Consider the following 24,299-nt stretch of genomic DNA (forward strand, 5'->3'; position numbering starts at 1 on the left):
TGCCGTGGTGTAGTACATTATCTGATGTTCAGTTATTATTAAACCAACCTTACATTCCCGGGATTAGGCCCTCTTGGTGGTGATGAATAATCTTTTCTGCACATTAATGGATTTGGTTTGCTAAATTTGCTGAGTGTTTTTTGGTATATTTTCATAAGGGATATGGGCCTATACTTTCTGTGTGTGTGTGAAATCTCTGTCTGGCTTTAGTAACAAGGTAATATTGGCTTCATACAATGAGCTGTCCTTCCTGTTTTCTGGAAGAGAGAGCTGAAGATTAACTTTATTTCTTCTTTAAATATCTGACAGAATTCATTGCTAAAGCCATCTGGGCCTAAACTTTTCTTTTTGGAAAGCCTTTACATTAATGATTCATTTACTTTGCTTGCTTTAAGTTTATTTAAGTTTTCTTTCTTTCTTTTTTTTTTTTTTGAATGAGTTTGGATAATCTGTGTCTTTCTCAGAATTTATCCATTTCATCTAAATTGCCTTAATTTTGGGGGCATAAAGTTGTTCATAATACTCCAGTATGCCACATAAAGCACCAATTCCATTCCTAAATATATGCCCAAGAGAACTGAAAACATGTCCACATAAAAACCTACATATACATGCTCACAGCAGCAATGTTCAAAATGGCCAAAACCAGAAAGCAACTCAAATGTCCATCAATTGATAAATGATAAACAAAATCTGTTATATCCACACACTTAAATATCACAAAACCAGAAGAAAGGAATGAAGTACTGGTATTCTGTAAGACGATAAACCTTGGAAAATGTTATATACTAAACAGAAGAAGCCAAACACACACCAAATAATACATTATTCTACTTGTATGAAATGTCCTTAACAAGCATATCCGTGGAGACAAAGCAGACCAGCCAGGACTAGGGTGAGGAGTCCATGGGGAAGGACTGCTAATGGGTATGGGGTTGCCCAGGATTCATTATGGAACAACGTTTTGGGAAGAAAATTGGGGCAGAGCATGTTTAGTTGAGATTATTGAAGGCTGTCGAATTTTCGTCTTTGAGACACATCCGCACATGTCTTTCTGGAGTAGTACACCCACGAGCATTCCTCTGTCTCTTCTAGGAAAGCTCACCAGAGAGCGGTCACGTACCAAGCACTATGCTAAATACTGGGGAAATAAAAGCGACTGTGTCAATAAGACTAGATTTCTCTTAGAAGATGGTAAACTGAGGATATGGTTCTTTGCTCTTCATTTCTAAAATCCTATTCCAAATGATGGTGAAGAAAAAAGGAAGTAAGAGTTCTGGGGACAGATATCAGAGGACTTGAGATTTTGATAGACTCGCAAATGAGAAAGAGGTTGAAATTTGGTGGTAGGGAAACCAACTGGAGTCCAGCAGTGAGAATTACTCACGTCAGCAGAGCCCTGAGGAGATTCCAAGCTCAGAGTTGTCAGAGAAAGAGAATTACAATCGAAGGGAATGACTTTATTTTGAAGAGAACTTTCTGTATAGTCCTGATTTTTGAAACCTATGTTTCATGATATGCTATTAGCTCATATACTTACAAAACTCCCACAAGGATGAGAGGAAGAACACCAATATTGAGTATCAATATTGGAATTTCACATGAATAATGTAGCTACACTGAAGAGGACAGAGAAATAACCAAACAGCTACACAGTCTCTGGATCACGTGCCTTCAGGCTAAAGGCAAGAACCCTAAACAACCAGGGAACTCGACTCAGGGGGCTCTCCGTTTAGAGGCATGGACTGGCCATTCTGAAACCACTCTGTTTTCACTACAGGACCCAGCAATCCGGTCACGATACTCCTCTTACTGTGGGAGCCAGGCTGCTCCCTCACCGTGAAGGCAGTTAACTTGGAAAACGGACAGAAAGGAGTAAACTCTAGGGTGCCGGACTGGAACTGGAGCTCTCAGTATGAACTCATGGATCTGAATAAAAGTAGCTAAAGTGCACACAGCTATGTACGGATCTATGTATAAAAATGAATTTACATGTGTCGGTCTAAGCACACATACGAAGGCACGCATATGCACACGTGTACCTATTTCTATTGAGATGCCCTAGCAGCAATGACCGCATAGTGTCAACGATGCATCTAGATCCTGGCATCTGCATACCTTCCCTCACTAAAAAGAACTAGGGATCCTTGAAGAAATGGCTGATTCCAGGCCTGGTGCAGAGAACCTTCAGGATGAGGCTGAACATCTTGTGCCAAAGAATTAAGAAAGCAAAGAATGAGGGACATGTCGAAAAAGCACAGGAGCTACCGCCAAGGGGCTCCCACTGGCAAAATGAAAAAGAGTTTGAACACTAAAATAAAAAGTAATAGTAGGATTCTAACCTACTGAATACGGAAAGAATGTCTGAGTCCATACTGATACAGACAGATAAATAGGGGAAAAGGAAAAGTGGATCCTTACGGTTGAAAGGCAACTAATGAATGTAGAAGAAATAACAATTACTTGAGAATCACAGTAAGAGATCCATGCAAAAATTATCAATGGACACTAGTGGGCAAAGTTGTGAAGAAATTCCCCATTTACTGCTGTAAAGAGTCAAACAGTAACGACATGATGGAAAACCCTGACAGAAACCACCTTCATCAGACCGTCAAAGTCGGTGCCACCCGGAGTGGGACTGATCAACAGCACGTGCGTCCACACCAGGCACCAAGCAGGACTCAACATCACTTCTGCGGTCTTCTTGCCCAAACTGCATAATCTGCATCTGATCACGAGGAAACGTCAGACACAACATCTACAAAATAAATAGCTACATTCTTCAGAAAATCAATTTCCTAAAATACAAAGAAAGACTCATACTGTCCCCAGTTTAAGAAGACTGAAGAGACACAGCAACTGAATGCAATGCATGATTTAAGATTTTTTCCTCTAAGAGGCATCATTGGCACGTCTGGCAAAACATGAATGTGAATTGTTTACTAGATAGAGGACTGAGTCAATGTTAAGTTCCTGATATATATATATTTATCTATCTATCTATTTATCTATCTATCTATCTATCTATCTATCTATTTATTTATTTATTTGACAGATGGAGATCACAAGTAGGCAGAGAGGCAGGCAGAGAGAGAGAGAGGAGGAACAGCTCCCTGTGGAGCAGACAGCCTGATGTGGGGCTTGATCCCAGGACCCTGGGATCATGGCCTGAGCTGAAGGCAGAGGCTTTAACCCACTGAGTCACCCAGGCGCCCGAAGTTCCTGATTTTTGATAACTGTATTCTCACTAGATGTGGTAATGTCTTGAAGTAGGGATAAAGTAGCATATCCATTAATTTGATCTTCAAATAGTTCAGAAAAACATCACATACATAGCAAGTGAAAGAGAAAAAGGAGAGAAAAAGCAAATATGGCAAGATTTTCCCATACAGAGAATCTAAGGGAAGAGATGTGGGATTTCTCTGAACTATTCTTGTAACTTTTCTGTAAACCTGAAATTACATAAAAAGTAAAGGTCCTAAATGGCTTTGCCCAGGTTTACGACACAGTATTATAAAACCAGGAAGATTAAAATGTTAAGGGGAAAATAAATCACCTACAGTTTTAAATATTTCAGTTGGTTGGGCAATTGCCTTTAGCTCAGGTCATGATCCTGGAGTCTCGCATCAGGCTCCCTGCTCAGCAGGGAGTCTGCTTCTCCCTCTGATACTCCCCCTTCTCATACTCTCTCTCTCTTAAATAAATAAATTCTTTTTTTTAAAAAAGATTTCATTTATTTATTTATTTGACAGAGAGAAATCACAAGTAGATGGAGAGGCAGGCAGAGAGAGAGAGAGGGAAGCAGGCTCCCTGCTGAGCAGAGAGCCTGATGCGGGACTCGATCCCAGGACCCTGAGATCATGACCTGAGCCGAAGGCAGCGGCTTAACCCACTGAGCCACCTAGGCACCCTTAAATAAATAAAATCTTAAAAAAAAAAATAAAGGTCCTCATTATAGCATTATTTATAATAGTGAAAACTTCATTCCTTTAATAATTAGTTTATAGTTACTGAGTATCTTATATTAGCATATAAGATACGGAGTATATTACATTATCTTATATTCTAGGTGGTGTGCTTCACACAATATTGAACAAACAAGACCAGTTATGTGGTTCGGAGACGGAGGCATTTCTTGGGACTCAAACGGAAAAAGCTGGTCATTCTAGGTAGAACTCAGCCATGATGGCACTTAAATGGATTTACGAAGTTCTACTACAAACATTTAATAAAATAAGGGCAAATCAAAAGTAGAAATGTAAAAACTATTAACAGGGGATAGTACTTATTGTAAGATCAGAAGTAAAAAAAGTACACACTGAACACTATTAGAACTGTACATATGTACATAAAAGATTTAAAGGCAAATCTAAATAGCTCATTGTGATTATTTTTCCCATTTGAGCTTCTGATAATGTTCAATTTTTTTAAGAACTGAAGGAAAAATTCATTCTAAAGAAGTTACCAACACTTCGATTTTTATTTTTTATTATTTTTTTTAAGTAGGCTCCACAGGAGGCTTGAACTCACGACTCTGAGATCAAGACCTGAGCTGAGATCAAGAGTCAATCGCTTAACCGACTGAGCCACCCAGCACCCCAGTTACCAACATTTTAGAAAACAGTTATAATTAAATGCACATAAATGGGCCAAGCAAGTGAGTTCAGGAAAATGTCATTGGTTAACTGGAACCATCAAAAACTGATAGGAAAATTTTAGCTGTTTTCGGGATGTATATCTCCTAAAAATTACCTTCTGTTTCAGATTTTTGCCACATTTTTAGAAAATTTGCAAAGCTATCTGTTCTACCAAGTTCTAGTTGAACTACAAGGAATTGTTCTGCAAAAGATGGGTATTTTTAGTCCTAATAAAATATGAAATAATTTGCTGGGAAGGAAAAGTTCAGTTTATAATTTAACAGAAGGCGGCAGGCAGGCGGATGGTGAGTTCCTTAAAGGCCAGAATTCCACATTCCTAGTGCCCCAAACAACAGCGACCAGTCAACCCCAGTTTGCTCACGAAGCCGAAGTACTGAACACTGACTACTGTACCCTCGCGCACACACGGGGTTTCTTCCAATCTCCACTCCTAAGGCATCCGAAGACGGCCCCGATGAGGTGGGGATTGATGGGAGTTGTCATTTATGAACCTCCCTGTATTTTACTAAAAATTGAGCTTTTATCTATTTTGTGAAGGGAACGTTTAAAGCTTTCATCAAGTTTTCCAGGAGCTCTAAAACCCCAAAAAGGTCAAAATGTACTATTCTCGGGGCGCCTGGGTGGCTCAGTGGGTTAAAGCCTCTGCCTTCAGCTCAGGTCACGATCTCAGGGTCCTGGGATCGAGTCCCGCATCAGGCTCTCTGCCTACTTGTGATCTGTCTGTCAAATAAATAAATAAAATCTTAAAAAAAAAAAATACTATTCTAGGGTGCCAGGGTGGCTCAGTATGTTAAGCAGCCGACTCTTGATTTCAACTCCGGTCTTGATCTCAGGTTCATGACTACGAGCCCTGCACTGGGTTCCGCTTTAAGCCTGCTTTTTAAAAAAGTGCTACTCTAAATAAGTAAACAAAATTATGAGATTTCCTAATGACTTAGAAATTTAATAACTATATAAAAGCCCAGTGAGATCATAGAACCAAAGAAGTTGGTGAAGACATGCGTGAAGACAATCAAATTCCTCAACTCTAGGTTAAATTCACGCTTGACTGTGAAATAGCACAAATCCATTCGAGGCTTTACTACTAGCAGTAATCAACCCGGTGAATAACTACAGAATGCCCCATGCATCATATAGCACTAAAAAACTTCTGATGACAACGCTGTTTTTTTTTTTTTTTTTAATATTTATTTATTTGACAGACAGAGATCACAAGTAGGCAGAGAGGCAGACAGAGAGAGAGGAGGAATTAGGCTCCCCGCTGAGCAGAGAGCCCGATGTGGGGCCCGATCCTAGGACCCTGAGATCATGACCTAAGCCGAAGCAGAGGCTTTAACCCACTGAGCCACCCAGGCGCCCCAACACTGAGTTATCTTAAAAGTACTTGGGAAATGTGCTATTTTAAAGGAGGCCAAAGGAAAAATTATTTATTCCTTTTATAGTTAATGTGTCAGGCACTAAACTAGACACTGAGACTGCAAAAAGAATATTTAGATCTTCTAAGAAGCGCAAAGTCTACTGGAAAAGACAAAAGTAGAAAAATACAATCATTTATAATATAAGCAGGTGGAAAAGAAAAGCAAGAGTATTTCCAGAAAGAATAGATACCTATGCTGGGGTAGTTTCCCTGCTATCGGAGAGAAGTGCAGGCAGGGCTAAGGTTTCAGGCGGTGGGGATGTTTACAAAGGCACAGATGGAATCTTCCTGTGCACTGAGGGTGGAAGGGAAAAAAGACTAGCGGAGGACAAGATCCAGAGTGGAAATGACCTGCCGTGAATTGATGATGAACTTGGATGCTTTCCGGAATACAAAAAACTGCAGCCACTGAAGGCTTTTAAGGAGTTACTTGAAAAAAAGTTGGGAGTTGTGAAAGGTAAGTCTGGAACAATGTAGAAGATAAGAGTAATGTGGGAAAGAACAAAAGAGATAAAAAAAAACTTTACGTGAAAGTTATTTTTTCTGAAAAAATTAATGATGCCTCTTTTCTGGAGTTCAGGTTTTTATATAGGACTTTACAAAAAAGTGATACATATTTGTCGTTTAGAGCCTTAATTCGCAGTAGCGTTCACAATTCTCAGAGAGACCTGTCACAGGCCTGCCGCTGGTGCGCGAGCAGCACAGCCCGGCTGCCTTACCGGTCACGTTACCTGTAACAGAGAGGCTCGTCACCGCCGCGCTGGTCAGCGGGAGGACTGGATTGACCGTGAGGGTCGTGGCCGCGCTGCTCGTCACAAGGCTTGGTGTGGTTGCCACCTAGAGGTCAGAAATGGAAAAATGCAAAAGCATTTTAAAAAAATCAGAAAATGTATACCAATACTGAAGATGTATTTTGCCTGTAACAATTTTAAAATTCCAGATAAAAAAGAATTAAAAGGGCCTAAGAGGGAATAATTTTATAATTATCTTTTGATCTTGGAATTGAGAAAATAGACATGTTCAAAGGCTGCTATTAGAAGCTGGTTTTGGGACGCCTGGGTGGCTCAGTTGGTTGAGCGGTTGCCTTCGGCTCAGGTCATGATCCCAGCGTCCTGGGATCGAGTCCCGCATCGGGCTCCTTGCTCGGCAGGGAGCCTGCTTCTCCCTCTGCCTCTGTCTGCCTCTCTGTCTGCCTGTGTTCACTCGCTCGCTCTCCCTCTATGCCTGACAAATAAATAAATAAAATCTTTAAAAAAAAAAAAAAAAAGTTGGTTTTCTTTCTGATAGGAAAAATGGCTTTGCCCAGGTTTTAAAAAGAAATAATTTAGAAATTCCTAAATTTCAATGATGGTGAGTCAGAATTACTCCAAATAAATAAAAAATATTATACCAATTATCAACTTAATCTACACGAAAACTATTCAACAGGATCAGAGAATCAGGGAATCTTGGATTGCTTTTACTTTTGGTCAGGTGGAGACAAGACTGTCTTGTTTTTGTTTTTAATGAAATGATATTATGGAAAGAATGTGAGGCAAATTTTTTAAAAGCTTGCAGTTTCTTTTTGAAATAACATAAAATACTTCTACAGTTTTGTAAGAAACACTGTCTTCCTTTCAGTAACAAATAGATCCAAAACACAAAATAGCCACCTACATAAAACAGGACCGTATCTAAAGACTATCTTTTTCATAACTACTATGTCAGGAACTTCATGATTAAAGCCCAACCACTCAACAACCACAGCTTTCCCTTAACAACCAAGTACGCGCTCTTAATGATGACTTTAGTTTAAAAAGCAGTTTTCGAGTGATATTCAAATATAATAAGAACAAATTAATAAGGGAAGATCAAAAATCCAAACCCAACAATCTACTTCTCATCTGTGGAATTCTGGTTGGAAATATGGAGTCACATTTGCCATCATCCTTAAGATCAGGGGAGTACATGACCGCCGCATGTTCCCTCAGTTCTAGAATACTCTTCCAAAGCAATGCATTCAAGTTACTCAATGAGGTCGGCAAAGAACAGTCCCACATATGTTTGAGAGTGAAGACGTGAGATGGTTGAATTCATATCAGTTCAGAGCTAAAGGTTATATGGAATTCACTGTCACCTCTTCATGTAAGTTCAATAAACTGGATTTTAAAACCCAACATGAATATAGGGGCAACTGCGTGGCTTAGCCGATTAAGCATCCCACTCTTGATTTCGGCTTAGGGCGGTGAGACTGAGCCCTGCGTTGGATCCGTGCTGAGTGGGGAGTCTGCTTGAGAACCCCCACCCGCTCCCCCTCAAAACAAAACAAAGGAAGAACAACAAAACCCCAAGACCCAACATGAAGAAAAAGCAACTAAAGATTTTTTTTCAGGCAACTGGAACCCAGCAAATCTGCTCCCACAGTTCGAGAGTAACCAAATAAGCTACATCAGAGAAGAGAATAATGAAACAAGCCACCATGAAACAGGAAAAGATTAAAACTGCTCACTTTAAAAAAGAAAGATCACTAAGTTCTTGGCTTAATGACAACATGAGATTTAATTACTTTAGTATCATTTAATTTTTTTTTAAACCTCCGTCTTTTTTTTTTTTTTTTCAAGATTTTATTTAGTTATTTGTCAGAGAGAGAGAGAGAGAGAGAGAGAGAACACAAGAACGGGGAGAAGCAGGCTCCCCGCTGCGCAGGGCGTCTGATGTGGGACTTGATTATGACCTGAGCCGAAGGCAGACGCTCAACCAACTGAGCCACCCAGGTGTCCCACTTAATAACATTTAAAATAGAAATTTACATACACTTACTCAACGTGAACATATATATACAATAAAGTACTGTTAGGAAGTAAGTCAATTTCATAGATCATTTATAAAATCATAGAAATCCGTCCTTGAGCTTGCGTCCTCTATTTTTTATCCTTACCAGTGAGGTCGGACTGGGGAAAATTGCTTTGATAGGTGAACTGCTGGTTCCACCACTGCTTGGTGGGTTGATTCTTTTTTCTTTCTGGCGACGGTTACAAAACCAAACACGAATCACTTCCTTTTCCATACTAAGCTGATCAGCAATCATGGTGATCTCTTCCGAGGTAGGCTTTTGATTCTAAAGGGGAAAAAAAATCATCTTTTGGAATACCTTTTTATTATTTTAATTAAAAAAAATTTTTTGTGGGGGGGGCAGCTTTTTAAACTACTGACATAAATAAACTAATGGGGAGCTACAAATCGGAGAATGAAGCTGGGATACCTATGACCATATTGGCTGGCTTTTAATGAAGAACTTCTACAGATAAACATTCTAATGAACATATATTTATTAAACTTATTCATATTAATTAAGAGTAAGTTATTCTTTTTTTTTTTTTTTTTTTAAAGATTTTATTGGTCAGAGAGAGAGAAAGAGAGAGAACACAAGCAGGGGAGCGACAGGCAGAGAGAGAAGCAGGCTCCCCATTGAGGAAGGAGCCCAACACGGGGCTCGATCCCAGGACCCTGGGATCATGACCTGAGCCGAAGGCAGATGCTTAACCAGTTGAGCCACCCAGGTGCCCTAAGTTATTCTTGAATATATATATATTTTTTTTTCTTAAGGGCTATCAATCTTGAATAAAATTATCAATTTTATTCGATTTATCATCAATACAACTTCGTTATCTCAGTAGGAATTTAAGAGCTTCTCATGCTTCAGGACATGCCTTCACCAGGACAGTGAGGCCTGCAATAAGCCTACTGGGCAGGAAGGGCGGGGATTCACAGATAAAGGGACTTCAGCCTAGGAAATCCAGTAACTTGACCAGTCACACAGCTAATAAAAGTGGTCGAATGGATAAAGATTCCTGACTCAGTGTTCCTCCCGCCTTTTCTACATTAGGGAAGTCAAAATGTGACGGGAAGCTCAGACTGCGATACCCCCAGGGCAGTAACTAACAAACGAACAGGCCAACCCGCTCTTGGCGATCCAAGGCCCGCAGCCTGCCGGTACCAAACGACTATTCCAGGCGCCCAGACACTAGAATTTAGTCACACCAAACCATCCGTGTGTCGCCGGATCTACCTTGAGGTGTTCCCTCCCTGGATGCCTTTGCTCTTGCGTTTCCTCTGCTTCCAGTGCTTCCCCCGCTCTCCCGGGGCAGCTGCTGCCTGTCCCACTGGGGCTCACATGGCTCGAGCCTGGGCTCTCCTGCACCCTGCACGCCGGTTCTGTTTCTGATGTTCAGTAACTGGCTTTGCCCACTGTTCTCCACTAGGTTACAGGACTGAGGCTGACAAGTCCGTCTTTTGTCACCTACAGCACCAAACATTACACAGACAATCATATGTACAAGGAGAGTAAAAACCTAACCTCCAAGAAACTCTTCTCTAAGGCCACACGGATGTTGGTCTCTATGCTGGTGCGTTTCTTCCTCCTGCGGTTCAAGCCTTCCATTCCCAGCCCTGGAGAATTCAGGGCACTTGGGCTGGAGAGACCTGAATCAGATGAGAGGTTCTCTGTAAGAAAGAAGAAAACACAGAAGTCAAGTTAGTGGAGCGTGATTCATGCACGTGATACATATATTAAGGACAACAAAACTGACAAAAATATGTTAAGTTAAAAGCAAGCACGGGAAGGTTTTCATAACCTACATTAAAACATCATTCTCTACCATAGATCTTTCTAAGTAAAGTTTAAACAAGGTTCGGGCACTTAATAGTCCAATGGCCCTGGTCATGTCACAGACATCTCTGCGTTTGTCTGCACTGGACAGAAAATGAGGTGTTCGCACCTGCGGAATTCAGTAAGACAGACTGCTCATGCTGAGGCCTCCCCCCGAGCTGTGGAACTCAGTAAGACTGCTCATGCTGAGGCCTCCCCCCGAGCTGTGGAAGCAGATCGTCCCAGGGTGGCTATGACAGGTCTGTCTTTTCCAAAGACCTGACTTTTGTTCATATCTACAGTGAGAACCACGGTCTAGAAGCTCTCTGTGGTTCCTTACGGCTCTCAGAGCCTATAATACTGTGACTCAAAATCCAAATTTTCCAAGAGGAAATCTCAGTACAAAAGACCAAAGTTAAAACCAGCAGTGCAACTTTTTCTCTATGAAATATTACTAACAAAAGCAGAAATATGATCAATAGGAAGTTTACGATGATCCATCAAGGAAGAACCTATAAATCTGTTTTTCAAGCGTTATCTAAATACACAGGACTTCTTATCCTCTTGCTTCGACTATCCCTAACTCTGGTTCAAATACAAGAAATATTCCAAGGCTAAAAATCATTGTTCATTGTGTACTTTGTAATTACTAGAGCTAAGTGCATGACTCTCTGACTTACGGCGTCATAACTGACAATGACCCTTCCAACATGAGTGATTTTCGATGTTCTGAAGTACCAAGAATGCAACAGGAAACATAAACCCACGTGTAAACATCTGCTGCAAAATTCCATTGGACAGTGAGGAAGTGTCTTATATAGTCACTCACCTGCATCATTTAGCCACTTCTCCAAGAGTGGCTTTAGCTTGCACATGTTCTTAAAGCTGAGGTTCAAGGCTTCAAAGCGAGAGATGGTCGTTTGGCTGAAGTCATTTCCATACAGTTTACCCATAGCGAGCCCAACATCACCCTGCACGGTAATACAGAGCAGGAGGGGGAGAGGAAGAGAAGAAATTTGTCTCACTAATGTCCAAAGTCCTCACTCAAGGGTGCTGCTGCAGAAACTGTTCTAAAGACTCAACAATCACTCCATTTACCGGGTCCCACAAATGCATCCAACCTTGGGCCAAGCACAGCATTCAACAAGGACGGTTACTAGGCCTGAATTATGACAAAATTTGTAACTCCTATTTTCTGTTTTGAGTCTCTTCTTGCTACCTCATGTAACAATCAAGCTATCAAATATTTCTAAGTTTCAAAAGACAGTGCTGATATCCTATCAAGCCCCTTAACTGATACAACCACAATGATTTAAATAATCCTTAAAGCCAGTTACCTGTGTGTCCTATAGAGTTAATAGATGTAAATGCTTAGATAACTTCAGGTACTTCTGAACTAGCCAAACTTCCTATAAATCACTTTAGAATTTAGAAATAAGGCCTCACTCTCCCTGCACGTTCCTCCTGCCCCCCGTAAAGTATTTCTGGAAGCAGTGAAAAAAAATCTATTTTCCACCCTTAGTTTGGATTTCAAAGTTGGTTACAAAAACAGGTATCCTAAAAGACTACTTTTGTAACCATTATAGAGACAGAAATTCACAGTAGAGAGGTTTGACCCACTTAGTTAAACCTTCATGGGCACTGGAAACTTGGTAACCTTATAGCAATAGAACAATGATCCCCTGAATATATTACAAAAGATGTCTTTCTTTATAAGCCTATAACCTTTGAAATGTATACAGTGCTTTTCTTCCAGCTGAATCTCTCCTGTTAAAGCTGAAAAAAGCCGTTATCTTAGTAGTTATTTTATATACAGGTAATAGAAACTCATGGAGTTTAAATGATTCATGCTCTCATTTCAATTAGTTTAGTGGCAGGACAGAAAGGTAACATTTCTAGTCCTAAGTACTACACAGCCAATTCTACCATGCAACAGCCAACTCCCAACAACTGCAACCACACTTATTTTGAACTGAGATTATCCTAGTCCTTGGATACCCCCCAGCCCTCCCAATCCGATACTACATCATTTATTAGCACCTGCATCTAGGTGGTAGTTAAGGAAAGGAAAAAAAACCTTTCCCCCGCCCAAGATTTTATTTCTTTACTTGACACAGAGAGGGAACACAAGCAGGGGCAGTGGGAGAGAGCGAGCAGCAGACTTCCGACCGAGCAGGGAGCCCGATGAGGGACTCGATCCCAGGACCCTGAGATCATGACCTGAGCCGAAGGCAGATGTTTCACTGACTGCGCCATCCAGGGGGCCCCCCAAAAAACAAACATTCTTAAGAAAACTCCATTTTCTTACTGGTGCGCAACTTCTGATAAAAAGTTTAACAGAGGTATAGGTTTAAATGTTCAAACTAGGGGTGCCTAGGTGGCCTCTGCCTTCGGCTCAGGTCATGATCTCAGGGTCCTGAGATCAAGCCCCACATCGGGCTCTCTGCTCAGCGGGGAGCCTGCTTCCCCCTCTCTCTGTCTGCCTCTCTGCCTACTTGTGGTCTCTCTCTGTGTGTCAAATAAATAAATAAAATCTTTTAAAAATGTTCAAACTATATGATAAAACGAGGTAGAGAGAATATCAGAACTTCAACTGATGTGGCTACATAAACTTGAATTAATTCAAATCAAATAAATTAAAAACTCAGTTCCTTATTAGCACCACTAGCTGTCTGTCAAACGCTCAGTAGCCACATGTGGATAATGGCTATTGTACTGAACACACAAATACAGAACATTCCCACCATCACAAAAAGTTTCATTGACAGCTTTGAACATACAATCTCTAAAAGCAGAAATGGACTGCTTATTGATTTCCTTCCAATTATAGTAAAACCGAAAGAACCAGGATGGTGTGAATGGGTATAACTGGTGTCCATTACTATTTATATACAAATGTATCTGTAGAAACAGGTTTATCTATATCGGTATCATTATACATTTGTTAGATCTTACTTCAGTCAATCAATAAATATTCACTACAAACATGCTTTGTTTGTCACATATATGCATGTCTGGGCCACTTTATTTGTTTAGATTATAGCTTTCTAGAAAGCTGCGCCAACTAAACCTTGCAATTCTCTGAGAAGAAGAGCTGCTGTCGTAGTCAGATGAAAATAAATGTCTTCTGACATCATATCTGCATAATTTGCTAAGAATTTCTCAAAAACTTCTGTAATATCTTTCTATGAAAAGTAACGCTATTGGTAAGTATACAAAAATAACACATCAAAAATCACATCACTATAAAAATAAATGTCTTTAATGGTGGCTACACATAGAGCCATGCCATCAACTATCCATGTGGGATTTATAATACAATTTTACTTCGTATTTTAAAAAATTTTTAAAAGATTTATTTATTTATTTGAGAGAGAGCATGTGAGGCGGTGGGGCGGGAGGTGGTTGTGCAGCTGAGGGAGAGAGAGTCCTAAGCCGATTCCACACTGAGTGCAGAGTCTGACATGGGGATCGATCTCATGACCCTGAGATCAATCCACCAAGTGAGGGAGCCTGACTCGGGGCTTGATCCCAGGACCCTGAGACCATGACCTGAGCCGAAGTCAGGCATGGAACCACCTGAGACCGCCAGGAGCCCCTGATACTTTTTAAAAGAGCAAAGGCTGCAATTTGGAAATAATGAATCTACCACATGTGATAAAAGTGTTATACTCTGGTATGCCTCCCAACTATATAGTGACACCTACAGCAATCTTTTAACCAATTAAGTAAATAGAAAATTACTGTTTAGGGCATGCCTGGGAGGCTCAGGTAATGAGCTCAGGGTCCTAGGATCAAGGCCGGTGTCGGGGGCGGGGGTCCTGTCAGCAGGGAATCTGCTTCTTTTTCTGCTCCTTCCTCCCTTCATGCTCTCTCTCGCATTTTCTCTCTCAAATAACTAAAATCTTAAAAAAAAAAAATTGCTGTTTAAAACACTTACTAACGTGTTGTTTAAACTAACAACTACCCCTGTGTGTGTATATCAACAGGATACAAAGCAACCTTTGAAAAACTACAACTGGGATAGTGTGACTTAAAAATAAAGGTTGAGGGCACCTGGGTGGCTCAGTGGGTTAAGCTGCTGCCTTCAGCTCAGGTCATGATCTCAGGGTCCTGGGATCGAGTCCCGAATCGGACTCTCTGCTCAGCAGGGAGCCTGCTTCCCTCTCTCTCTCTCTGCCTGCTTCTCCATCTACTTGTGATCTCTGTCAAATAAATAAATAAAATATTAAAAAAAAAAATAAAGGTTGATTTTCCCATCCTGCGCCAGTAATAGGTGCTGTAATCCACGCAGTTAAATTCTGCAAAATGCTGCCAGTGGTATGTCAAAGTCATTCTGAAAAATCAGTAAGAGTCATCCCAGATAACAGGATAAAACCAAAAAGCACCAGACCATAACGAAGCTCCTTTCCGTAAAAAGAAAGAGAAAGTTAAGAGAAGGAGAAACAACACTAGCAATGTTTTGGCTCAAATGCCACAGAAAGGCTAAACGCTATTTGGGTAAAAGTTAAAAAAAAATTTTTTTTTAAAGATTTATTTATTTGACAGAGATCACAAGTAGGCAGAGAGGCAGGCAGAGAGAGAGGAGGAAGCAGGCTCCCCGCTGAGCAGAGAGCCCAATTCGGGGCTTGATTCCAGGACCCTGAGATCATGACCTGAGCCGAAGGCAGCAGCTTAACCCGCTGAGCCACCAAGGTGCTCCTAGCTTTCTGTTTTAAAAACAAGCCAGATTGTTAAGATATTTCAAAAGTACTGAACTCTATGAATTGTAATTTGCTCACAAAGATAACTACATTTTCTCTAAAACTGTATCTACTTAAAAAATCGTTTCATGTTCCTAATATGTAATTAGTTTCTTTAAGCAAAAATAACTTACCAGAGAAATATAAGGAACAAAAAGTCTGCTCTTAAAAACACAGAGGAAAGAGGGATATCATCCCTGGTTTTTGATCTACCACAACAGCGCATACTTTACTTTCAACTGAAAATAATTTGGACAATGTTTAAGTAGTGGCTTAATCTTCACATGGTAATTATATTCTAAGAAAACAGCAGGTTTTTCCTGATTCCATAAAAACACCCAATCCTCTATACTTCGGCAACTGTTTTCCATCTAATGATCTCATATCATTTTACATAACTGCTACGCGGCTTAATTCTTTCCCTGCTTTCAAAGTATCATTTGTGACCCGTTCATCGGAGGTAACCGTGGTAGCACTTGGAACAAGGATACCGCATACCCAGATGCCTGTTCAGACCGTTAAACTTATTCCACATTAAAAGCCCTCTGCTAGGTGACATTAAAAAAAATTAATTTGGATTTTGATTAATTTTGACTTTTCAGATTTAACAGATTTCTATTTGTTTACTTTCAGTTTGGGCTTATTGTGTGTGTGTGTCTGTCTGTCTGTCTTTCTCCACTGGCCCCCTACTCCCTCCCAAAAATCTGTTTGAAACAATTCTCTCAGGCTTTCCCCGTGCAACCTTTACTCAGAGCACTAAGGCCTAGAACCAGATGTCCCACAGATAAAACCCTCACTATAATTACCGTATTCCCAAACAATCTTTTAAACTCTCACCTTTTATTGGTCTAATTATGACTTCAGAGGCCGGTGTTCTGAGAGACATCTTAAAGATTTTAACCTAACATTAAAGATTAAAGATTTTAACCTAACATTAAATCATACATTTATACTGACTATATGATGAGCAATCTAAATCTATAAACGCAGAAAACGGCTAAGAACAAGTTCCAATCTAAAACTAGGCGACACCAAAGCCGGGGAACCTTCCGCATCCTACCTGAGTGAATCCAAGTTTGATTCGTCTTTGTTTGAAGGTCTTGGCAAACTGCTCAAGCTCCTCAAGGTCACTGGGCTCCTCCAGGCTGGGGGTATCGATTCGCTTTGGTGTCGACTGGCTCTGGGGGAGTGCCTGGATCGGAGTGGCTGCTATCGTGCGCGTCGGGGTTGCTGGCTGTTCCGGGGACGAAGGACATGAGAACAGGCGCACACAATGACCCACTGGGATGTGCCACACGCGAACAACTTACGGAGCAGCAGCCTTTGTAAGAACTACGTGGACCGTGGGACCCGCGGAAGGCACAGTGTACCGGCCTGGCGAGGAGGGCAGCGTGCCAGCCCGTGTGTGCCACGGCTACGCTTACAGTTAGACACGTCCAGTCCAGGAGAAAAAATTAACTACTCAAAAATGAAACCCATTATACTCGGGTTTTCAAATATATGTGTGCATAAGATACTTGTGTTCAGAGCATACATAACAAATTAGACTATTTTAAAAAATCTCTTCATCAATATGCCACTTAAGGTGTAAGTTTCAAAAGAGCAGGGACCACATCCGTTTTGTTCATCACTAGCACATCTCCAACTTACAACACAGTGTTATAAAAACAGTTTAAGGGGAGAGTAAATCACCTACAGTTTAAATGACTTAGCTTCTTTTTTTTTGTATATCTTTTCGTAGACCTACACTTCTTTCCTTTTTTATGCTGTTTTCATTTGTTGTACTATGTTTATTTAACCTCTACATGTATCTCACACAAGTTCTAAGTAATTTTCATATCTTCAATAACAAGTCCTGCATCTCACACATCAGAGTAACTTTTATATTATTAAGACACTGGAAGGGTCCACAGGGCACAAAGTCAAACAGTAAACTTTGTTTTTACTCGGTATGACTGATGTAAAAGAAGCTGTATACATTTAATGTGTGCATCTGGAGGAGTCAGAAGATAAGGACACATTCGTGATTGCATACTATCACCATACACAATGCCCTAAAACCTACTTATTACCTCTACCAGGTTCTTCCCTGCCTTGGATCTACATTCTTAACTTTAGAGATTTTAGAGAGAGAGAGGGAACACAAGGAGGGGGAGCGGCAGAGGAAGACGCAGGCTTCCCGCTGCGCAGGGAGCCCGATGCAGGACTCGATCCCAGTCCTGGGATCATGAGCTGAGCCGAAGGCAGATGCTTAATGACTGAGCCACCGAGGGGCCCCTACATTCTTAACTTTAACTGTAATTATAATATATATAATTTTATGCTCTGCTTCATAATTATCATTTTCAAAGGCTGACTGAAGAGATATTATCCTAACTAACTTAACAATTTCTTCATTGCTAGATACTTTTTTCATTTATGTTTTCGTTAAGATAGTTACCAAATAACATAATGAAAAACTTTATACATAGGATTCTTTTTCCCACCTTTGTAACTAGTTGAGATAAATTCAGAAGTGATTTTCTTTCTTTTTTTTTTTTAAAGATTTTATTTATTTACTTGACAGACAGAGATCACAAGTAGGCAGAGAGGCAGGCAGAGAGAGAGGAGGAAGCAGGCTCCCTGCTGAGCAGAGAGCCCGATGTGGGGCTCGATCCCAGGACCCTGGGATCATGACCTGAGCCGAAAGCAGAGGCTTTAACCCACTGAGCCACCCAGGCGCCCCCAGAAGTGATTTTCTATACCTGGTTAAAGGGCACATCATAAATAATTCCATGGCTTTTGATACACATCATGTTGGTTCTCACTATAAAATGCTAGTTTCTTCGACATGATTGTGGTAGCAGTTTTTAAAGATGTATTGCTAATTAAAGGAGTATATGGTACTTCACTATTGCCTTAATTTGAATTTCTTATTACTCAGAAATTTTCCCATGTGCCAATTATTACTTGTATTTCTTTATCAATCAATTTAGATCCATAGCCATGTGTCTATTAATGGTCTCTTTATTCTAATCCCTATGGAGCTCACCAGATGTTAGAGAGTAAATCTTTGTTGCATTAGTACAAATAGATTTCACAATCTGTTTTTTTCCTTTTCTTTCTCAGTGTACATAGGTTTTAAACTGTCATTTGGGTGAACTTTTTTTTTTCTTTCTAATATTTTATTGCTTCAAATCTGAGAAAGCTTTCACTTATTTCTAACTCAGATAAAATTCCTTTAACAGTGTGTTGGCTTCCTCTCTGTTTTTAAATATTTATTTAAATCTATCTAGAGTTTATCTGAAGACATGAAGGTATAATCTTTCTTCTTTTGAATAAAATACTAGATTTCCTTATTACACAAACATAAGGCTACTCTGTTTTGCTCCCAAGCCCTGATTGGCACCTGTCGGTGTGAGTCTTCGATCGTGGAAGGTGCTGCCTGACTACAGCCGAGCTGCAGACTCAGCCTTCCTGGGAAGTAGCCCAGCTGAGGGCGTCGAAGCCGGCATGACAGCCAGAGCCTGCAGCTGTGAGTTTTCTTGTAATTTACATGCGTCCTACACCCCAAACTTCAACCTGGAGAGTGATGTGCTCTTTCCAACCCAACCAGCCGGCCCAGAAACCACGCGGTAGACACGACCCAGGCCCACAACTGGAGTAAGCGCGTCTCTGCCGTCCTGTCTCAGTGAGGACAACCAAGCTCCTCTCCCTCAGATGCTGCTGACGAGGCAGGTCGTTCACCCTGACCGTGCGCGAGGAGCCCGACCCCGCAGCAACCGAGTTAGAATCCTGCAGCTGCACACGCCCCAGGGACCCTGGCTGCCGGGCAGAGGGGAGTCTCGGCTATTGAACTGTGACTTCATCTCCAGGCTTGAAGAAGCCCCGTCCTCCAATAAGAAAGGACTAAAAATAGCGTCCCTCTTGGTGGGGTGGTTACAGATAAGTTACCCCAACTCCAGAAACCTCAGGCTGCACCGGGCCAAAGCTAGCAACAGCAGAGGAGAAGTCAATGCGCAGGGGTCAGGTGAAGCCACACCAGCCTTGCCCTGTGAGCTGAGCGTGGAAGCTGGGAAGGAACTGCTGGTACAGGCTTTTTTCCAAACTCCAACCTGATTTTTATATGCAGCATAATCACAATAAAATGTAAATTTAAAAGTGTACAGTTTGATGCTCTGACAACTGCATATAGACATAGAACTGCTGCAACAATTAAGATATACAACATTCTACCCCCCACAAAAGTTCCTTTGTGCTCTTTGCCACCAATCTCCACCCTTAGCCCCCAGCCCCTGGCAAGCACTGACAGGATTTCTGTCCCTACAGTTCTGCCTTCTAAGACACCACACATGCTGAATCATACAGTCTGCTGCCCTTTGTGCTGGGCTTCCTCCACGTAACACGATGCTTCCAAAATGCACACCCGTTGGTGAGTGTTTCACACGTCCATTTCTTCCCATTGCCGAGCAGCATTCCATCATAAGGATATGCCAAAAATGATGTCACCTAGTCACCAGCTGCTGGACATTGAGGTTGTTTCCAGGCTAGGATGATGACGAATAAAACTGCTCTGGACATTTATATACAGGTCTTGGCTCGGACATATGCTTTCATTTCTCGGAGCAGAAGTGCTGGGCCATAAGGTACCTGCATATTTAACTCTGTAAGAAACTGCCAAACTGTTCTCCAGAGCGTTTGCCCCAACTTGCAGGCCCACCAACAATATATGAAAGAACCCAGTTGCTTTCCACTTGGTATTGTCACAGCCTTTTAAATTTTGCCCATTCTAGTGTGTGTAGTGATAGTTCCTCTGCATCTCCCTGATGACATATGATCTTGAGCATCTTTTTATATGGTTACTGGGCATTCACATACCTTCTTCTTTGGTGAAGTATTTTCAAATATTTTGCACATACCCCCCTTTTTAAAATATTATTGAGTTGTATGAATTTGTTTTAAATTCTGAGCGTAAGTCTTATCAGATATAAATTTGAAGAATATTTTCTTCTAGTCTGTGCCTTTTTAAATTCTTTAAAGAATTTTCATGTTTATAAATTAATCGTTTTCTTTTATGATTACTGCTTCTTGTGTCCTATTCTTAAAAAAAAAAAAAAGATTTATTTATTTAGAGAGCGAGCACACATGCAAGAGCCAGGAGGGGCAGAGAAAGAGGGAAAAGGAAAAAAGCAGACTCCCTGCTGAGCATGAAGCCCAAAGTGGGGCTTGACCCACCACCCTGAGATCATAACCTGAGCTGAAATCAAGAGTCAGATGCTCAATTGAGTGAGCTACCCAACACCCCTTTTTGTGTCCCAGTTGGTTAAGTATCTGCCTTCCACCCTGGTCAGGATCCCAGGGTCCTAGGACAGGGCGGGGCATCGGACCCCCTGCTCAGCAGGGAGTCTGTTTCTCCCTTTCCCTCTGCACCCCCCGCATCGTTCTCTCTCTTACTTTCTTTCTTAGATAAATAAAATCTTAAAAAAAGAAGGAGGAGGAGGAGGAGGAAGTCATTTTCTTTCCAAGGACACAAAGATTTTTCCCAAGTTTTCTTCTGGAAGGTTAGGTCTATAACCCATTTCAAATAAATCATTGTAAATTGTGTAAAATAGAATCAAGATTCTTTTTGGGGGGGAGTGTTTATGGATAACCGAAGGCTTTCCTTTTCTCACTGAAATCCTTTGGCATCTTTGTGGAAAATCAGTTGGCCATAGATGTGTAGGTCTCCTTACCCTTGTATTCGGTTTCACTTCTATCCATGGGCCATTATCATCCTACCTTCATTACTACAGCTTTATAACATTTCCTGACATGAGGTAGTCTTTCAACTTTTTTACTTTTCAAAATTGCTTGATTACTCTACGTCCTCCACAATTCCATATAAATGTTAGAAACACCATGCCAATTTCTATTTTAAAAAGCCTGTTGGGTACTGATTGGAATTGTTTCAATCTATAGCTTGACTTGGAAAAGAATTCACATTTTAGCAATGTAGGTCTTCTGATTCATGAACATATCATACCTGTCCATTTATTTAGGTCTTCTTTAATTTCACTCAGCAATATTTTGTAGTTTTCAATATGTAAGTCCTTCAGATGACTTGTTACATTTACCCATAAATACTGTAAATATTTTTCCTCTTAATTTCAACTTCCAAACAATCCTTGCTAATACTGACTGATCACTAGTCCTACATTCTTGCTAAACTCACTTATTAATTCCAGCAGCCTTTTGTAGATTCCTTAGGATTTCCTACATTGACTATCATGTTGTCTACCAATTAAGACGGGTCTACATCTTCCTTTCTAATCTGTATGTCCTTTATTCCCTTTTCGTGTGTTACTGCACTGCTAGGCCCTACAGTACCATGCTGAGTAAGTGCTGACAGTGGACATCCTTGCCTTATTCCTGATTTTAATGGGAAGTATGATGTGGGGTTTGTTTGTTTTCGGTAGATGCCTTTTACTGGGTTTGAAAACTATTCCTAGTTTGCAAGAGTTTTTTTTTAAAAACATAAACAGATGTTGCATTTTGTCAAATGTGGCAATGTGCTCATGATAACTTTCAAGACTATAAACAAAGAGAATCAGAGCTGGAAGAGAGACTCAAGATCAGTCAGTTCAACCTCCTCAACAACAGAAGAAGAAATGATGGTCCACGGAGGTAAAATGACCTGCTCAGAGTCACAGGTGGTTACGAAGCAAATGATCTATTAAATCTCAAGATGCTGACACATTAACTCTAATAGAAATGAGCCAAAGCAAGATCTTAGAGCCAAAAGGAAAGAGAACAGAGAGGTCAGAACGTCTCTGCAATTTCTGAGAAAGTGCCAAGGACAATGATTTGTTTGAACCGAGGCACTAGGTTCCTAATGCAAGTGGAAATCTCTACAGACAACTGAGGGGAGGGGTCAGGGAGATGAGATGATGCTCAAATAGCCAGAACTCACTGCTCATCTGCCACTAACAAAGTTATTCTTTATAAACACATGAGCAAACAGGAACTCCCTAAAGGCGGTCAAAGACGACATCAGTTTGGTGGCACTGCTTTATCAAGCTGGTAAGTTCTGTTTTGAATCTTTGATCACTTTGTGAAAACTATCTGGATTATTTTTATCAGGGTATGATGGGGTTTTGCTGTGTTTTATGATTTAACCAAGTCCAAGAATCCGTCAAAACATCAGGGTAAGAGAAAACAACCGTCCCCGGGAGAAAACTGACCTGGGAGGTGAGGGTGATGCTTGGCTGTGACTGTAGGAGGTTGGCTTGGCTTTGCTGAGGTAGTTGCGTTAAAAGATTTTGCGCTTGCAGGAGACCTGTAAAACACAAACATGTCGTGTCAGAAACACTCAAGATTGCTTTGAACATACAGCAAAACCGAGAGTAAGAAAGTGAAGTGAAAATTTCCAACTGATCTCTTGATAGTTTTATCAGTCTTAAAACTCTTAATGTCTTATTTGCTAAAAATTCAATCTTGTTAAATACAAGTTGGGCAGGAAGACAAGAACCATTAAAGTAAACGTGACGCATTTGTTTGATACTGGCTCTGAGGGGCTCTCTGGTTGGCGAATCCTTTATGTTAGTTAGTAAGGAATGGATGAAAATGAATAAGTACTTACTCTAAATGGAAGCAGCCTGAAACTCTAAAAAGAGCTCACCTTCTTAACCCAGACTGCACTGGAAACTGCCAGTAGATGCTGGACCAGAGGACTGTCTGGTTCAGGGAGGGAGCAGGCTGTCTATTAAGTGGGACAGGTATTTACACAAGGAAAGGTTTTAGAATGAATCACCAAGACGAAGAGGGCTAAAGGACAGAAATAATGAGGCACTGGTAGAGATGCCCTCATGTGTCTTGGGGTGAAGGCGTGATACCCTGAAATCTCTCTACAGTGACTCCAGTAACCAATCTTACAAACATGACTGAACTTAACTGTTCGGTACAGAAATGACAAAACAACTTTTGGTATTAAAAGGCCTCAAACTTTTTTTTATAACTCAAAAACCTGCAACTTCTAATATAGTAAATACCCTTGTCCTTTTCAAACTTTAAAACAAATGACTGTTAAAAGCATATGCTTTTAATGCTCAGCCCACATGTCATAAGACATTCTCAAGAAAAACTATCAAAATACTAGAAGTAATTTATGTGAAAGATTTCATTTAGGTTTTGGCCAAGCTCTCGGTTCCCCCTTCGTGACTAAACCGAGGAAAGGCAGTGAATGACTTGACTGAAAGGTGCATTTTTCTTAACACGAGTACTGAGTTGGAAGTTAGAGTCAATGCAGTAGAGCGGTTGTGCTGACGGACAGTTCCCGGGCCGGCGAAAGTAGCCAGTGTAGGAGCCCCCGCGCGGCGGCCCGGTGCGCCCACAGGAGCGGCGCCGGCGCTCACCCTGCTGGCCCTGGGGCGTCTGGGAGATGATGAACTGCGCGGGCTGCAGGTTGGCGGTCGGATGCACCAGCACGAACTGCTGCAGGTTGAGATTCTGCTGCTGAAGCTGCTGCAGCTGCTGCAGATCCTGGAAAACACAATTAAAACACAGCTTGGAGATCCCGAAATCAAACTCCCTGAATCATCAGGTTCTGCAGAGGATAAACCGGGTCATCCAAATAAAAAAGAGTCAATATTTATTTTGCAGTCTTCCGTCTTCGGAACGGGGTGTGCCTGGGGATGTGCGTGAAGAGGAAACAAAGAAGAACCCGGAGCGGCCAGGAGGACTCAGGAGTTGTGTGGCAAGCTACTGCGTCCTGACTCAGGCCAAACCTAGTTTCCAAGAGTAATTACAAATTTCCTCAGAACAAACGGTTACGGTTGAGTTTGTAACATGTAAAGACCAATATGGGTTTTACAAATCGAGTGAGGAAAGAGTATGTTGAG

At 41.1% G+C, this 24,299-nt stretch overlaps 1 protein-coding gene across 12 annotated transcripts in view; it reads right to left on the reverse strand.

Annotated features, from left to right (window-relative positions):
• Positions 1-24,299, reverse strand: part of POU2F1 (POU class 2 homeobox 1) — a 185,471-nt gene that overhangs the window by 20,785 nt on the left and 140,387 nt on the right. For 9 of the 12 annotated variants that reach the window (XM_082702712.1, XM_082702701.1, XM_082702708.1 and 6 more), the window contains 7 exons: positions 23,814-23,940; positions 22,644-22,738; positions 16,505-16,678; positions 11,532-11,673; positions 10,412-10,557; positions 8,993-9,172; positions 6,795-6,912 (listed from right to left, as the gene is read on the reverse strand). In XM_082702712.1, the coding sequence (XP_082558838.1) occupies positions 6,795-6,912; positions 8,993-9,172; positions 10,412-10,557; positions 11,532-11,673; positions 16,505-16,678; positions 22,644-22,738; positions 23,814-23,940 (982 nt within the window). The remainder of the gene's footprint in view (positions 1-6,794; positions 6,913-8,992; positions 9,173-10,411; positions 10,558-11,531; positions 11,674-16,504; positions 16,679-22,643; positions 22,739-23,813; positions 23,941-24,299) is intronic. The other 3 variants (XM_082702705.1, XM_082702704.1, XM_082702707.1) reach the window with 1 other exon arrangement.

The sequence above is a fragment of the Mustela nivalis genome (genome assembly GCF_964662115.1).
Source record: "Mustela nivalis genome assembly, chromosome: 16".
NCBI classification, from domain to species: domain Eukaryota; kingdom Metazoa; phylum Chordata; class Mammalia; order Carnivora; family Mustelidae; genus Mustela; species Mustela nivalis.